The sequence below is a fragment of the Carassius gibelio genome, chromosome B15 (genome assembly GCF_023724105.1).
Source record: "Carassius gibelio isolate Cgi1373 ecotype wild population from Czech Republic chromosome B15, carGib1.2-hapl.c, whole genome shotgun sequence".
In the NCBI taxonomy this organism is placed as follows: domain Eukaryota; kingdom Metazoa; phylum Chordata; class Actinopteri; order Cypriniformes; family Cyprinidae; genus Carassius; species Carassius gibelio.
In genome coordinates, this window is record NC_068410.1 from 10,578,635 (window position 1) to 10,597,119 (window position 18,485).

The 18,485-nt window shown below is 36.3% G+C and overlaps 1 protein-coding gene across 2 annotated transcripts; it reads left to right on the forward strand.

The window, feature by feature from the left end:
* Window positions 1-1,369: 1,369 nt before the first annotated feature.
* LOC127973004 (bleomycin hydrolase-like) lies at window positions 1,370-18,385 on the forward strand. Of its 2 annotated transcripts, none has more exons than XM_052577045.1 (12): window positions 1,370-1,528; window positions 2,096-2,293; window positions 2,719-2,828; window positions 3,123-3,264; window positions 3,452-3,540; window positions 4,297-4,389; window positions 12,475-12,630; window positions 12,705-12,863; window positions 14,109-14,176; window positions 14,261-14,378; window positions 15,659-15,728; window positions 18,095-18,385. In XM_052577045.1, exons 1-12 carry the CDS (start codon window positions 1,519-1,521, stop codon window positions 18,241-18,243), a joined length of 1,362 nt encoding a protein of 453 aa, XP_052433005.1. In that variant the 5' UTR covers window positions 1,370-1,518; the 3' UTR covers window positions 18,244-18,385. The 2 variants fall into 2 exon arrangements, with proteins under 2 accessions (XP_052433005.1, XP_052433006.1); XM_052577046.1 differs by lacking the exon at window positions 1,370-1,528 and adding an exon at window positions 1,536-1,675.
* Window positions 18,386-18,485: the final 100 nt, after the last annotated feature.

The window sequence follows — 18,485 nt, forward strand, 5'->3', positions numbered from 1 at the left end:
TTTACATAAGAATCTCTGCAGATGTTATGGTGTTTGATACATTGGAATGGACTTCAACCTTGTTTCCTGTGCTTTACTGAAATACGACAGATTATACATCAGACTTAAATGGGACACACTACAATTTACACACAATATCTAAAGTTAAAAAGAAATTAAACTTTCAGGACAAACTCTGAAGTTTTATTAGACAAAACCATCAACAAAGAAACTAAAAATAGATTAGATCATATCAAATTCAGTTCGACAATCTATAATTAACAATTGACATCTTATTAAGGTTAACAATCTCCTTCAAGTTGAATTTTTTTTTGTGTGTGTAATACAATTTTAACATAAAGAGGACATGATGATTTCAGAACTAAGTCAGAAAACCATCACCAAAGAAAGAAGGACTGTAGTTATAACGATTGAAAAAACATTTCTCATCAAACAAAAAAGTACCATGGCAGCATAACACAACATAACGACCATAATGTTACAAATTAGGAAAGACTGAGGATTTTGTTAAAGCTTATTTTAATAAACATTGCAAGACAAGAATCCAAAAATTGAGATCATAAACAACATTTTAAAGAAATTACCCTCCATAGAAAAAAAGTCAAAGAAGAACAAAGCCTAACACAATAAAATACATAAGGACAAACATTTTAGCAAGACTAAATTAACAGTGATGCTTGATACATCAGTATCATAGGTTTGACTGTAGGGAACACACCGAAAAAACATTTGTAAACCACACGCAAGACATTTATTTTTTATTTTTTTATTTTTTGTTCTTAATCAAGCTTATGAAATACTGCAAAATTAAATTTGGAAACTAGTTAATCCAAACTTAGTGAACAAATTAACTAAGACTAAATTAACTATACTCTATTACCATACATAGTGTAGTTATCCATTTAAATTACTCCAGAAAAGTAGCAAAACCTATGTAGAATTAACAGATAATAATACAGATCATATTCAATTTAGGTTGACAACCTAAAGTTGAAGGCCGACTTAAGAACCTCCTCCTGCTGATTTTTTGTTTTAGTTATACAATCTCAACATTGATACATTTTGATTATAGGTAAGTTCCTTATTTGTAAATAATTATTTTACCTTTTTCACTGTAGCAGCTTAGATTTTTTATGAGCACATGTCTAACAATGATAATACTTGTTTGTTATTTAAAGAAGAAAAAAAAACCTCACTTACAATTGTTAAAAAGGACAATGCAATTGCATTTCATCGTTTAAGCTTTTCCGGCCACGCTTTGTACCGTATTCGTGAAAAGTAACCCAAAGGACCACGTACCATTATATTTATTAAAATACCAATAACACACACATCCCCCACTGATGCCTCGGAAAAAGAAGGGTTTTCCCCAGATATGGCAACCTCGACAGAAAGACACGCGATTTCACTGGATTTCCTGTTTCCGGAATTCCGCACAGACTGACTGGCTGTCGGCGAATGAAATAAACAAAGACCTACAAATCAGACTCCACAACACTCCTCACCTCATCTGCAAACATGGACACTGGTGCGTATGTGTAAATATTGTCTCTCGCAGCTCGTGGGTGCCGGCTTAGGGCTCAGAGCTTCACAGATGTTGGTGTGAATGGAGTAGCATTGTTTAGCTAACTAGCCCGAGCTGTTTCCGACTACAGCCGAAAGTGACTAAGCAAAGGTGTGAGGTCGACTTTTAACTCTTGATCGCGTATGCTAGAGTTAAATAGCTGATGTGGCGCTTTAAATGGGTTAAAACGAGTGTTTACGTGTAATTATTGGAAATAGAACGGTTTCTTATTTGTAAGAGAAGCTAAACACCGGTAAACTACATAAACAATGAATGGATTCATACTGAAGTCAGAGAGCTGGCTGTCAATCATTTAAGGCAGTATCTGACAATGACATATTCTATCAAACTCTTGTGTCAGATGAATTAAATAGAGAATATATATATATATATATATATATATATATATATATATATATATATATATTAGTATCAGTAAACGGGTTAAAGACACTTGCCACACTTACTGTCCATGCTGGTTTGTAAATGGAGAGCTCTTGCTTTGTGTTTGTTCCCTTGTTTGTTGCCCAGGCCTGAGTCAGGAGAAAACATCCGCTTTCATCAAGCGCTTCCGCTCGGAGCCACGGTATCTGCTCGCCCAGAACGTCTCGACTTGCATTGATCCATTAGAGGTGTGTCTGCACCGGCAGACGGTCCAGGACACCGTACACGTCTTTCAGCACAGCATTCCCACAGAGGGCAAGCCTGTCACCAACCAGAAAAACTCAGGTACCTACACCGTGAGGAAAAGTGAATCGAGTATCTGACAGATAATTCTGTCAAATAATCTAGACCCACATGAGATGAAAGTGTCAGTCATATTAATGGTCTAGAAAAAGCTTTCTGTCTTTGCGCAATTAAGCCCAAGACGACTGCTGAATGTTCAGCAAATCATCAGAAATTACTTTGTGCACCACTTCACATATGCATTTCATATGTACTGGGTTTGGAACAAGGAAGAAACCAATAGCAGGATAAACTTTTATCAAAGTACACATGTATAATATTTGCATAGCAAATACAGTATTATTAAGTACACACACATGCACTCACACACTCATCAAATAAATGCAGCCTTTGAGGCTTGAGTGAATGTGTTTCAAAAACATTTTAATCTCGACCTCACTGTCTATGCTTGTTTTTTTGTCTATCAGGGAGATGTTGGATCTTCTCATGCCTGAATGTCATGCGTCTTCCATTTATGAAGAAGTTTAACATTGAAGAATTTGAATTCAGTCAGTCATATCTTTTTTTCTGGGATAAAGTAAGTTACCTCTCCCCCTGGTCTGGGTTTTCAAAACGACATGCTCTTTTCTGTTTAATCTAAGATTCAACTGTATTTATTTACACTAGTCTCTCAGGTTGTAACTCTGCTGTGTTGTTTTTGCCGTCTATCGTTTGCTCTCATTGTGTTAATGGTAAAAGTGCAGTAAATCCTCTTTTTGTGTGAGATGTATTGTGTTCCCTGGATGTTTGTGGACCACTGTGGCCACTCTTTGCCCCTTCACCTTGATAGTACACACCCCCTGATCATCTGTATTTCTGTTTTTGTTCTCAGGTGGAGAGATGCTATTACTTTTTGCATGCCTGTGTGGAGACAGCCCAGCGGAAGGAATCAGTAGATGGCAGATTGGTTCAGTTCCTGCTATCAAATCCTACCAATGATGGCGGGCAGTGGGATATGATGGTTAACCTTATTGGTCAGTTTAGCTCCGTTGCATTAACCTAAACTCACAATTGTTCAGGGGAAGCATTTATTTGTCAATTAAACAGTCATTTGTCATCCGATCGCTTCAGACCAAAAATGGTTTAAATGTATGAATTGAAATGAAAACCCTTGTACTTCTTCACGTTCAAGTTGCATTTAAAATCCTATGTGCTTTTCAGAAAAATACGGCGTCGTCCCTAAGAAGTGCTTCCCCGAGTCTCACAGTTCTGAGGCCTCCCGTAGAATGAACGATATCCTCAATCACAAGGTGTGTGTTACGCTCCATCTTTGAAAGCACCTCTCAGTCTGCAGCGCCATGTATCTCCTCAAGCTTTTATGTTGACATTTACCGAACGAGGATTTAGTTGCTGCTTATGAGCTGGTGGCGCCATCACAGAAATGCTCTTTGAGTCATCGGATGAGCAGAGAATGAAGTCACTAAGGTCACTTCCCTCGTCTTTTAGATAAATGAGGAAGATGGCAGTTTCAGCGCGCTTGACATTTAACGAAGAGCTAAAACAAATATCAGATAATGTAGCAGAAAATATTAACCAGTGTTACTTTAAGTGTAATTGCTTTATTGTTTTTCATTTTAATGTCTGTTTAGCTTTTACTTATTTTTAATAAATTTTAGTCCTTTTTGGTCGGGCAACATTTTAAATTTTTCATCTAATATTTATATTTTTAGTTTATTTCTACTTCATTTAAATTGTCCAAAATAATTTTCTTTATTATTTGTTTTTAGTTTAAATTAATCTGAAAGGATTAAAAGGTTACATTTTTACATGGCTAAGGTCAGAGTCATGGGAAAAAGCTTATAAAATTTGCATATTCATAATATGATGCTTACATTGCCCTTTAAAGCACTGTTTACTCTGGGGTTATATTAATAAATTATTGTGAGAAAGCTAGATAAAGTAGTTTATAAGATATATGAGCTATTACACACATTATTTAGCATTATCCATTTTTCTATTAAATAATTTTTGTGAGGTGTAATTTGCATTTGTTGTTTGTGTTGTAGCTGAGGGAGTATTGTCTAAGGCTGAGGAACATGGTGGCCAATGAGGCTACTAAAACCATGCTGTCTGACACTATAGACACCATGATTGAGGAGGTGAGTTTGTTTTTTGGAGCATGGTATAGCTCAACCTGAATAACAATAAAATATATATATATATATATATATTTATTTTACTCACCTTCATGTTGTTCCATCCCTGTTTTTGCATATGCAAATCAATTACATTATTAAAGATCTTGGCGACATATCGATTTGTTTTTAAAGAATAAACATCTTGCATTAGAAATTGAATATATATATATATATATATATATATATATATATATATATATATATATATATATATATTATATATATAAGATTACTGTTTGGAATGACATGGTGAGTAAAAACGTGACAACTTTTGAACAAACGATGAAGAATGGTAACAGAATAGTGCTGTTCTTACAGCCCTCTTGAGGGCGCTGTTTGACTGATTATAAAATCACCACTAGAGGTTGCCAGACAACATTGCAAGGTTATCTTTAACAGGCTTTGGCTGCAAACTCTAGCAGACTCTTCACATAAGCAGAGAGAACTGTAAAATTGTGGATAAGGGACTGTCAAGTTTACTTTTTATAATTTTGGAATTTGCAACTGTTTGTTCCTTATCGGCAGTTGCCAGCTCTGAAAACACCCCCAACATTTCAGTTTTAGGAAACATAAAACCTTTTTTAGACACATGTCCAGAATCATCAAACAGACATGATCAGTTTCATAATTCAATCCATAAAAAAAGTAAAGGTCATTTTTTCACAAAGATCAGCATATAATAGATTTGCTACATGCAAATATAACATACATGTTACATACGTCTATATAATAAAATGCACAAAATGAAAAAAAAAATAAAAAAATTAGAAACTTGCTTTTTAAAATACACATTCAATGGGAATTTGAAACATAAAAAAAAAAATTGCAATTTGAATGTAGGTATACGCAAATGTATTATCCTAAAGATTAAACAATCCCCTATTTAATTTTAAATAGTCTCAGGACCCGTCTGTATTTCAGACAGTAAGTGATGCAGTGACGTAAGTACTGACATATTGTAAATATCATAAGTGCTCGATCTGACAAAACATAGACATCAATAATTAAACTCCATTTGAGCGGAGCAATAACATTGTCACCCACCTGTGAACCAAAATGAGCACATACAAAGCGTGCCCTGGTTTTGTGAATACCTGCGTATCTGTATTTTAACGTATCTTTTATATGTTTGCACGCATTTTTATGCGTGTGAGCAGAGGAAAGAGAAAGAGTGAGGTAGACAGAGAGAAAGAGCGAGCGCCTGCAGGACTTGATGACAGAATGTTCCACAAACATGATTGTTATCGCCCGGTGCCTGTCATTGAGTGGCACAGGCAATCTCTCTGGCATTATTACTATACCTCCAACATCTGTGGAGGGCCAACGCACAAGTTAATATCTCTAAGCTCATTTTCTGTGTTTCTCTCCGGGGATAAGCATATGCCGGAGTATGATTTGCTTCCCTGTTTATCTGGTTGTGATATATATTCTCCTCTGTCCTCTTTCCTGTTTTTGACGGGATGTTTGTTTGTCCACCTGGTGGAGGTTTGATCTCTGTAGCACTTCACTGGCAGAGGAGTTGTTGGGACATTGGTTTGTTTATTTAATAGGGACACGGTGAGACATTGTTTTTATTTGTTTCAAAATGGTGAGTAACGGTGGATGAGATCAATTGCAAGAAAGTCATATTATTTACGTAATTGAGACTGAAATCTAGTCCAGCGCAGACAAAATAAGTCAAGTCAGAACTTGTTTGAGGTTCAAAATCAGTTCATGTCTTGTTTCCTTTTTTTTTCAATCTGTTGTTTCCATTCGTAATCACACAAGCAGATCAAAGTTGGTCTTGTTTAACTGGAGTTACTAATGTGTTGGCATTTCTGGTCTGGACAGTGTCACTCTTTACAATCTCGACTGTATCTGACCGACCTGTGTGCTGCAGAACATGCTTGAAAGTTGCTAAACAAACCACTTCCTCATGTGAAGCATTATGTGTGTGAGTGTGTGTGTGTTTGAGAACCTGGACCACAAAACCAGTCTTAAGTCACTGGGGTATATTTGAAGAGATTGGTTCCAAAACGTAATCGATCCAGTTTGATTAATTTGAGTAAAAATGTGTGGGTTTTTTTTACCAAGAAAGTGGCAAAATGAAAACCATTGTTTTCTGTTTGAAACTTTCACATAGAATCTTTAGGTTATAATAACAATAAAAATTCAAATCCAGGTTTTGATTTTCAAAGATTGATTTTATTTTTATAATAAATAAATAAATAAAATTCCCCCAAAATGCAATAAATCCATGATACTTTTTTTTCTTCTCAAAATGCAATGCATCCATTGAATCAATATGAAAGTTTGTTTTTTTTTTATATTGAAACTGATGCACAACATAGTAAGTTGATCCACATATGACAGCCTCTGAACCTGGTCAATACTAATTATATTATATCATAATCAATACTTATATACAGGCACTGAACTAAAAATAGATCCATCAGTCATCGTTTCCAAAAATGAATTCAACGGGCCATCTTGTTAATGCTATAAATTAATTACAGCAATAAAATTTCATCATAAACAAGAACATGAACAACATCACATTTGAGCACAGAAATTCCAAAAGGACATTTCCCTTACATTCAACTTCCAAAAAAGCAATTAGCTTTGCCATGTTTTAACAAATTGTATTAACTAAAACATAAATAGCATTAATAAAAACACTTACACTGATGAGCTATGCAATATCGCGTTCATAATCGAATGCGATTCATCTAATGAACATGATATAGCGTAGCTTGTCAGTGATCTGTGTCTCTGTATTAAATGCTGCTCCATATGAAAGCTCATGATGGAGATTTTCTGGTACTATTAATCACAGAACCGGCTTTACTGAGGAGATGTGCATGACAATCACATGCGATTTATTGTGCAGCCCTTGTTTGTTGATCACAAAGTAGATGAGGAAAACTAGGATGCCAGGTGTATTCAGAGTGCTGCCATTACTGTCTAGAGTGCATGAAATGGTGCGCTGTGATTGGTTGAGCAGATGAATCTTATTCTGCAAAAAACTGAGGTTGGCATATGTCCCAGTTTGGAAAAAAAAGGGAGAAAACATGACCTGATGACTCTGTGAATATTGCAAATTGGCTTTTAAATGCAGACCAGATAAAACAATTTTTTAACTGTTTATCGCATTTTGAAACCAAACTTTTCATTTGTAGCAAAAGCCAAAAATACATTATATGGGTCAAAATGATTGATTTCTCTTTTATGCCAAATATCATTAATGATATAAAGTAAAGATCATGTTTATTTTGTAATTTTCCTACTGTCAGTATATCAAAACATAATTTTTGATTAGTAAAATGCTAAGAACTTCATTTGGACCATTTTAAAGGCAATTTTCTCAATATTTAGATTTTTTGCACCCTCAGATTCCATATATTCAAATAGTTGTATCTGAGTCAAATGTTGCCCTATCCTAACAAACCATACATAAATGGAAATATTATTTATTTTGCTTTCAGATGATGTATACACCTCAATTAAAAAAAATTTTACACACATGACTGGTTTTGTGGTCCTGGGTCACACACACACACACACACACATACATATATAGCCAGGGGTTGAAGACCTTTGAACAGGATGATGTCCAAATTGTTCTTATTTTGTTGAAATATAATTTTTTCCCATTTAGTACTGCACTTTGGAAACAACAGAAGATACTTGTATGTTTCTCGGAAGACTAATTAAGTACAATTTACCTTGATCTTCAAATTCAAAAAGTTTTTCAAAAATGCATTGTGTTTCTTTCTGGAGCATCAGTGAATGTTTAAACATTTTATTAATAGTTGTGTTTGAGTCCTTCAATTGTCCTTATTGTAAAAAGATAGATCTCAAAATCATACAGTTACTGCTGGAAAGGGTTAAAATATGCAAAAGATGCGGGAAAACGGAAGAATCTACAGGACATGGAGGATTTTTCTGAAGAACAGCAGGCAGTTTAACCATTCAGAACAGACTTATGTGTGTGTGTGTGTGTCTAACCCCCCACCCCCAGATGCATGTACCTATTTAACTATTAGCACAAGATAATTAATGTTTTTAACGTCACATTTGATTAATTTAATGCCTACTTGCTCTAAATATAGGACTCTTCAGAGATCTAAAAATCTGTTTTTATAGCACATCAAACTTGTTTCAAAAGATCAGAGAAAAGTTGCTGTTACACAGAATCAATTCATCATGATTGTTTTATACTAAACATTCTATTCATCTGTCATATTTCAGTGTTTGTTTGTACATGCTAGAAGACGTTGTGTACGTGTGATAAAGGAATGTGCAGTTTTGTTGTTTTTTCGGTTGAGGTCTGTTTCGTCACTGTGTTGTGGTTGTGGATAATTCTCTGCAAAGACATACTGAAATTCCCATGTTAAACTTCGTTTGTCTGAAAGGACCAAATGTGTTTCATGTTTACACGAAAGTTAAAGTTAATCAATCAAATGTATTTGTCAGTTGTTCACAGCCTCTAATGGGTTCACCCGATCGTGCTCTAAATTATATCTTGGCTCGCGTTTTGTCATTTCTGCCATGTAACAAAAGCAAAAATGTCAATTATTGACACACCATCCTTTGTTGAACTTCATTCTGTTTATTTCCTTGCAAAGTTGTGCTTGAGAAGTAGATGCAAACAAACAAAGTAAATTGATAGGATCAGCACTGTGATCTCAGTACCAGATTCTGGCAGCTGCATAGAAAAGCAATGTTTACGATGAAGATCTTGTAAACAGTTACACGTACCTACCCTCAGGCAACTGGAAATGTGCCATGTTTCATCTTCATACATCCAGTCATTTGCATTGCTGATTGCTTGCACATGGATTACTTTGACGTGAGACAGCCAGTCAGACTGTTGCTTTCCTTGTCAACAAACATCTAGGCCTATTTGCCATATTCATAACTGGAGCACCTTGTGCCCACACCCAGAAGCAGGTGCTTGTGATCCCAGATTAGCCAAGTATCTCAAGTTCACCCACTAGAACGAGATGTGATGCATGTAGCATTGGATAGGTCTGACCTGAACTTTCTTAATGCCAGTTCCACTATGAATTTTTTTTGTGTTGTTGCTTCATTAGTTGCTTCATTTTCATATATTTTTTTTTTTTTTTTATTGGATTGGTTTTTTTTCTTCTTCTTTTGTTTCAGTTTAGTTTTTTAATATTATTTTGTATTACTATTATTATTATCTTTTTTTGGGCATGGGTTTGGGAGTAATTTTATATATTTATTATGTGAGGTGTTACATTTGTTGTTGTTTTTTTTTGTTTAATTATATTTTTATTTTATTGCTCTGTGTTCTTCTTTGTCATTTGTTTTTATTTAGTAATGTAGGGTTTCATTTGCTTTGTTTAGTTTTTTATTTTTTGTTTAATTTTCTTGTGTTTTTAATTTTAAGGTTTTAATGTATTTAATTTTGTTTATTTTGCTTTTAGTTTTTTGTTGATCTGCTTTTTTTATTTTGTTTAGCATTATTGCTTTTTTAGTTTGTTTTTTTATTTGTTGTTTTTTTATGTAATTGTATTTAGTTCTGAGGGGCATTAATTTATTGTTCTATATACAATTTTATAGTAGTTTTATATTAGTTTATTATATTATAGTTTTATATTATTATTTTTATATAAGTTTTTAGTTTTTCAAGGTTTTTATATTTTTATTATATTGGTTTTCTTTTGTCTCTTGCTTCATTTGTGTTTATTTTATTTAGTTTTGCTTTTTTAATGCTCTATTTATAAGGACAATGACACAGAATTGTAATAAGCAATGTTTGATCTCATAATGCCTGTGTAAGCACCATTGCTCAAGACTACCACAAGGCCACAGCTCTGAACCTTTGGAATAAACTAAAACGTTTTCCTGAAACATGTTACAAATGCTTTTGACGATATACTAAGGACATATGAGGGCTTCCTGCACCTTTCACATTCCTGTTGCCAATTCCATACATGCATACAAGTTTGATTTTACAAGAGTAATTTAAACATTGCATCCATACACCTTGCTCTCATTAACTTGCTCCACTCACAGATCGTGCATTATCCAAAGTCAAAGCATAACGGAACGGCCTGAGGAGATAAGATTTAGAGCTTTTGGACGAGACATCGTATTTTTCTTAAGCAAAAGATATACATTGTGCTGTGGCATGCTCATCTTCCTGGCCTGTGAGCCAGCTGCTCATCCCTAGATGTGCCTCTTGGCTCTTCCTGCTGCCCTGTGGCCACCCAGCCTCAGACAGGTGTTTCAATATTGACTCCGTACTGACGTCAGTGAGCCTCGGACATTGTTTTGCGCGAGCGGCACTTTTCAACAGGCCAAAAAAAAAAAAGGGAAAACGGGCGCCCATGTTGTTTGGACGGTACTGTGAGTTTATCTAGCCTGCCAAGGAGGAGAGAGGATGTGAGAGCGTGCGACGCAGAGGCTGTTTGTGCGGTTGGAGCATCTGGGTCCAGCGCCGGTTCAACAGGGAGGAAAGAGGGCTGGGTGCCACTAGTATTTACTCTCCCTCTGGGAAGACTGGATAGAGAAAACAAACTTTAATGCTAAATGGTTTTCTTTCTGGGATTGGGCTGGAATATGGGGAGGGAGAAGGTTGGTTACTTGGAGAAAACCTAGCTCTCTTCTATAACCTCTCATCTGAAGAGTACAACAAATTGACAAATGTTGACTTATGTTCTTCCAAAGCCTTCTGTGGAACACACGTGATATTTAGCAAATATAAGTAGATGGTTTAAATTGACAAACTCCCAATAGGATGAAAAAGCACCATTAAAAGTAGTTGTTATGAGTCTTCATAAGATGTATGAGTGAGCTTTGTGTGGTTTAAAGACCAACATTTCTTTCTTTCTTTCTTTAAAGTTCTGTAAGGGCGCATTTTTATTTAAATTTGAATAAAAACGTTTTTATTTTTATTTTTATTTTAGTTTGTGTTTTTTTTGTTGTTGTTTTGTTTGTGTGTGATATGTAGTTTGTTTATATATAGCATTTTTTTTGCAGGTTTTTGTATGCTTTTGTTTTTATTTGGTATGTTTTTTTGTCCTTTTTTACTTTTGTTTCTGTTTATAGCGACAATTTGAGAGAAATGTCACATTGACCTTTTGGAATAAATTAAAATGTTTCTTTATAACATCTAAAAAATTTAAGTCATTCTTGCAATTTTTCATTAAAATCTCCTACAAGCTTGCATGGCATTGCACAAGAGTAACAGTTTTTTTCACATCTCTTTAGCAAATGTCTTGCATTTTTGGGTCTTGACAGTATAATGCACTATCCACTTTTGTTGAAATAAAGCAGCTTCTGCAAAATCTCCTTTTTATGAAACATTAGTGAGCTATTCCTAAAAAAAAAATGAATAAAATAAAGCTTAAGGAGCCATAAATAATTCATGTTTTTTTTTTCTACTGACTTTTCTGTGAAGTCCAGACAAATGAAATCTTACATAGTGTGAATAAAGTCAACCAGAATTCTCTGTAAAGTTCAGTTTGTGTGGCGCCTGACTTTGTTGATTTGCCTACTTGCATATGCCAAAGGAAAAAAGATAGGCGCATCTTATCTTTCCAGTTTCTTGCCTTCCTGCATTGGCGATTGACCAAGAAGTGCATCAAGGTCAAGTTAATCTTGGCTACAAGAGATCCGCGTTCCAATATGTAAAGCTCACTCTGCGGTCAGGAGAGGGGAGGAAATGCCTGGGATTGGAGTAACAAAGGCTAAGTTCTGAGAACTAAAAACAGTTTGGGTTCAGAATAAAGAGTAACAGTCAAACACTGGCGCCTCACAGACAGTGTTTGTGTTCTTAGTGCTCATCTCAGTTACATCCCGTCAAAGCCAGAGCTTTCTCTAATGTGGTTTATTTTGTTTTCCCAGGTCTGATTTAAGATATCACATCCATATGTCATCCATCTTCAGAATTCAAACTTCAATAGACTATTTTTGAATTTTAAATGATTATTAGGAGCCATAAAGCTTTAGAATTTCCGGTGTGCACACTACTGACCAAAAGTTTGGGGGCAATATGATTTCATGCATCTTTTCTCTTTTATTTGATGTGTTCAGGTGTTTCGAGTGGCCAGTGTTTGTCTGGGCAGTCCTCCAGACACCATCTGTTGGGAATACCGGGACAAGGACAAGACCTTCCACCGCATGGGCCCTTTAACTCCTCTGGAGTTTTACACAAAGCACGTCAAGCCCCTCTATAATATGCAGGACAAGGTAAGAGCAGCACAGGCCACATCAGCTTCAGTCTGTTGTAGTCCTCACTCACAAGTTGTGTAATCTCTATGCAGATCTGCCTCGTTAACGACCCTCGGCCCCAAAACCCTTATGGAAAGCTGTACAGTGTGGAGTTCCTGGGAAACATGGTGGGCGGCCGTAGAACACTTTACAACAACCAGTCCATCGAGCTGCTCAAGAAAGCTGCTGCAGATTCCATCAAGGGTGGAGAGGTAAAATCAGTGGAGTTCCAAGGGTTTCCATTCTAATTGACCGTTTGCATAGAGTTTGATTGACAGGCGATCTGACCACTGCTATCCGCCATCTTACCCAACACCTACGGCCGGTTTTCATAGAAATCCATATTAAAATGAATAAAAAAAAAGATTGACTGAATTGAAACTTTTTCAATATAACTAAATGTAAATATGTGTGGAGGGTTAAGCTGTGCTGTTGTTGGCTGCCACAGTAATGGCAATAAGCGAAGGAATTCCTTTAAAGTACTTGTTTTACGTCATGTCTGCCACTAAAGTTAAAATACTGAATGTAATATAATAAAATGAAATGTTTAAATAAGTGCTCTTATCATTCTGTAGATAAAATCACATGAACTTTGCCCCGAATGGGAGCTGTATATGCGCTCATCTGTTCTCAATGCAGTTAACCTCGCAACTCACGTCGCTCCAAGTCATCTTCACACCCATCAAACTATGACAGGTCCTTTACTGCAAAAAGACGGTCAATGCAAGTGATGAAACTATGGCGCCACATGCTTTTTAAACAGTTTTCATAGGTTTCACATTATATTGATGTTCATTTTGTGCTTTACGTAAATATGAAAAGACTTTCAAATATGAAAAGAGCCACAAAACAGTATTTATTGTTAGAATTTCTTAAAAATGATTAAATTTGAAAGCCGAGAGTGAGCAGCATTGTTTGTCGGGATAGCAACAGTAACTTAGGAGGGCGGTTCTTTGCAAACGGTCAATTAGGCTGGTTAGGGTCATGTGATCAACTTTGCGAAAGTTTAGGGATACAGTACTTTGGTTTAACAAGGATGCTAACTGAATTGCCTGCTGGTGGACAGCTTGATCATTTTTTCTCTTATCCCTATTCCCAGATAGATATTTTATCATGATGAAACTTAATGACGCTGTTTATCCCAATTTTTCACCACTAAATGATACATTTGTAAACTATTCACATATTTGTGTCACTCTCTGAGGTTTACATGCCTGTGTGTAAATAGTTTTTTGCTAATTCAGTGTATTGCATTCTGTCTGCAATTTTAAACTCTTGTTGTAAATGTTTTTTCCTGACAATTTATTTAACTTAAACTCTTGTTGTAAATGTTTTTTCCTGACAATTTATTTACCCAGCACAAAAAGAGAGTAAAACATAGGACGCTTAAGTTGATTGACAAAAATAGTGGTTATGATAATGTATGTCTGTATTAATTGGTGTCTTTCTGGCATCAGGCGGTGTGGTTCGGCTGTGATGTAGGCAAACATTTCCACAGCAAACTGGGTATCAATGATATGAATGTGTAAGTACGGCCTCTTCTGCCAGTTCAAAGGTAAGATTTTCCTGAGTGTGTTTTTGTCACTAAGTATTCTCTGTATTTCTGTAGGTTTAACCATGACCTGGTATTCGGCGTCTCTGTGAAAAACTTGTCTAAGGCAGAAAGGTTGATCTTTGGAGATTCTATGATGACCCATGCCATGATCCTGACTGCCGTTACTGACAAGGTATCGACAGATCAGCACAATCAAAAACACTGTCAAACATGCTCGGATTGAATAGTTTGAGCTAGTTATTTAAAGACCACTATATCGTACAGGTCATGACCCTGAATGCTCATTAACAGCACTTACAGTCATTGTGACTTCAAGATTCTTCCTCCTCCTGCAGACATCCGGCCCGTTTAATTACAAGCAGTTTTTGAGATTACTGACTCTTTTGCCCTCATAAGTCACCATATGCACGTCCAGAGTTCATTATTCTCTTCTCTGGCACCCGGTGGGCAGCACCAGTGTGCAGTAAAGCAAAGGGCTTCTTTGCCCTGTTTTTATTAATAAGTAAAAGATATCTTAGGTTTAAAGAGCTGCTAGACATTACACAATGTGAAATACAGAAAAAATTATATTCAGTATACCAAATTAATACTTCCGTTCAGCAAGGATGCATTAAAGGGTTAGTTCACTGAAAAAATTACAATTCTGTTATTTATTGCTCACCATGTTGTCATTTCAAACCGTAAGAGCTTCTTTCATTTTTGGAACAAAATAAGATTTTTTTGGATGAAATCCGATATCTTTTGGACCCTGCATAAACAGCAACGGAACTACCATGTTCAACGCCTAGAAAGGTAGTAAGGAGATTGTTAAAATATGCCATGTGACATCAGTGGTTCAACCTTAATTTAATGAAGCTACGAGAAAACTTTTTGTTTGCAAGGAAAACAAAAATAATTTAATTCAACAATCTTCACCATCATTCACAAGAGTAGCACCATACTGTCAGTCAGTAAATGCAAAAACAAAGTAACTGGCGTTACTTGTTTCGAAAAGTAACTCAAATATTTTCTTGTAAATTAAAAAGTATTGTTACTTTTATAGTTGTTTGAAAAAAGTAATCTGTTTACGTAACTTGTGTTACTTGTAATGCGTAACCCCCACAACACCAATTTTTGATCAAATAAATGCGGCTTAGCGAACAAAAGAGGCTCCTTTCAAAAACATAAAATCTTACCAACCCCAAACATTTGAACAGTGGTGTATGCTATTAAAGTTTAATTTTGTTCCATTCATTTTGTCATTTAACATGTGCTTTTATCATGAATAACACATAACACCTGGATTAATTGCTTTGTCCAGAGTCACAGTGGCAATATTTACTTTACATATCATTCATTGATAACCTAAAACCTTTGTTATGATTCCTCATTTCTATCCACTACACTATAATTAGCATGTGTATGGGATGGACTTTCATTCTCTGTTTCATCACCTCTGTCTCTCGTCCGCAGGATGGAAAGGAGGGATGCTATGAGAAGTGGCGTGTGGAGAACTCTTGGGGAGACGACCGTGGGAATAAAGGTGAGGAGGTTACCATTCTCTCTGTCACATATATATGCTTCCTAATTTACAGATGTTTAGCTTTTGACATTGAATAATTCAGTTTGCGGCAGGATTACTTCTAGGGGCTCCTTAGTCCACTCTTCAATGACTTAATTTAACTCTTGTCTGAGAACTCCAGGAGTCGGATATTTGAATTAGTATGGGGTCTTTGCTGGGCCTCTCTGGATTCAGAGGTTTAGAGCATGCTGTGTGTGTTATTCGGGCCAGGCACATCTGTAGACCCACTCACAGCTGGACCTCATGTCCATGCCCACCATCTTATTTAAAACAGACGCTACATCGAGGTGCTGTGTAATTAGCTTTGGCTGCCTGGAGAAAGAAAGAGTGTGTGCACACGCATACATTGCCATTTTCTTTCCGCTTCCACAGACCTGAATTCCTCAGAAGATTATAAGGTATTTTGGCCCGCTCATTTTTCGTAGAAAATGATTCCTTGCCGATTGCTTCATCTGCGCATTTAAAAAGTTCAAAGTATCCCTTAAAGGTGAAGTGTGTCATATTTTCCCTGTTAAAATGCTTTTTATTTTGTTGGTTTAATGAGATACAAAGGCATTCATAGGTAGCTGTGGGGTTTCTGAGGCAAGCTTTGCTATTTCTATTGCACATATATACTAATGTTCAAAAGGTTTGGTGTTAGTATGTTTTGCAAAAATTAACAGCAAATAAAAAAAAAAAAAAAAACATTTAAAGTTATACATTTATATAGCTTAAAAGTATCTAGTTGTAATATTCAACACGGTAAGCAACTCCAACATCACACTAGTAGAGCAGCAGTATTTGGACACTTCACCTTTAACACACTAATTCTAGTAGTAACATCTGCCAATGTTGTAATAATATCAGCCTCACAGTGCACAGCGTATTAGTAAATGACGAATCACATCTAATCACAGCTGTTTATGAATTCAAAACATCACAGCTGCACATAAATCTGAACTTCTTTGGGGTTTCCAGCAACCGTGTTTGACAGCTAGACCAGAAGGGGAATTAGAAAAATGTGTTGTGGAGGTCGAAGGGGTTAAGGGCTCTCAAATTGCTCATAACTGTTATTTCTTATGAAGATTGGACAGTAATGTGATATATTCAGGGGGGCCGTGTAAACGTTCTATAGGAATACAAGCTTCAGGCTTATAAGATTGATTATTTTTGCCTCATTCTGGACTGTTTTTTGCATATTGTGGCACGGACAAGAGGTTAAAGATTGATAATTGTGTAACTGATTTTGAAGGAATACTTATAATGCACTGGAGGCCCTGAAGCTGGTAGCTTTTATGGCTTTAGAAGTTGAGCGATGAATAGAGAGAGAAATATTCTCTCAGATGCCCCCCCAGGAATGAATGGTTTTTATCACAAACACAAAGACTGCTAGCTACTCAAATAAACGTGATGTTTTCTAGCAAAAATCGGTTAGTTTTTTCAGATTCAGAACCGTGTGTCTCTGAAGCTTCTCTAAGCCTCATTTAAAGTCTGTTCTCATCCAAAAACAATGCCCTGTTTGCACACTTCGCAGACTACTTTGAGAAAAATCACACTCTGATAACCAAAGCATTGAGTTGAGGTTGCGATGCACAGAAATCCTGTTTCATTTGTGCACAGTATGTTCTGCTCTGTTTCACTAGGCGTTCGATGGCCTGGTTTGATTGATTTTAGTGAATCAGTCATGGCCCTGGAGTGAACGCTGAGGGAAATAAAGCTTATCGTCATCCACTTCCTGCTTTTAACAGGGCAAAACATTCCTGATGTCAAGTTTTTGTACTTTAAGCGATTAAGAGAGGAAATTGCTTTATCAGCACATAGTTGGATCCTGACACATCCTGAATGAAAAATATTGTTCAAATGTGTGTTTGCTTGTTTTAAAATCAAACCTTTTCGGTTTTGAGAGGTGAGACAGGGTATCTAGACAAGGTGTGGCTCGTTCCCTCCATGTGAACAATGGAGAATGTGCGGAGCTAATGGGATCAGGATTTCATTTGACATCAGATTTGGCAGCGTTAAACTGTTTGCTGTTAAAGTTTTACTCACAAGCCTAATAGGATTTCAGCGTGTGACGAAAATTCCCGTCTCACGAGGAGGGTGCTAAATCGGACATCTCTCAGACTTGGACTTTATATAGCGCCATGTATTGCTTAATTACACATTTAATTAGCAGACTGAATTTTGTTCAAACCTAGTGAGCTAAGCTGAAGTTTCTCATAAGAGCTTCTTCTGCTGCAAATTAAATGGTGTTCCACTCCTCCGTCCCGTTATCTTTCTTTTGCTCATCTCTCATTTTACCTGTTTATCTCTGTCTGTTGTCCATGCCTCATCTCTGCCTCTTCCTGCAGGATATCTGATCATGACAGACGAGTGGTTCTCTGAGTATGTGTACGAGGTGGTGGTGGATAAGAATTTCCTCCATCCTGAAGTGCTGGATGTCATGCAGCAGGACCCCATCGTCCTCCCGGCCTGGGACCCCATGGGAGCCCTGGCATAACCATGGGAACCACAGGCACTGGTCTGGGCCTGGTCTTTTTGACTCCGCCTCCAACTGGTTTTTACCCTCCTACCATCTCTCACAAAAAGCCTACTCTAGATATTAAAAAAATAAAGTTTTTTTGCCTCTTTTTTTATTATCACTGGAGTCTGAGTGTGGAATCATTTCAGTGCATTATTTGCTTAGTATAATTCCTGATTTAATCAGCATTATGTGATTTGAATTCAGACATCTTTGAGATA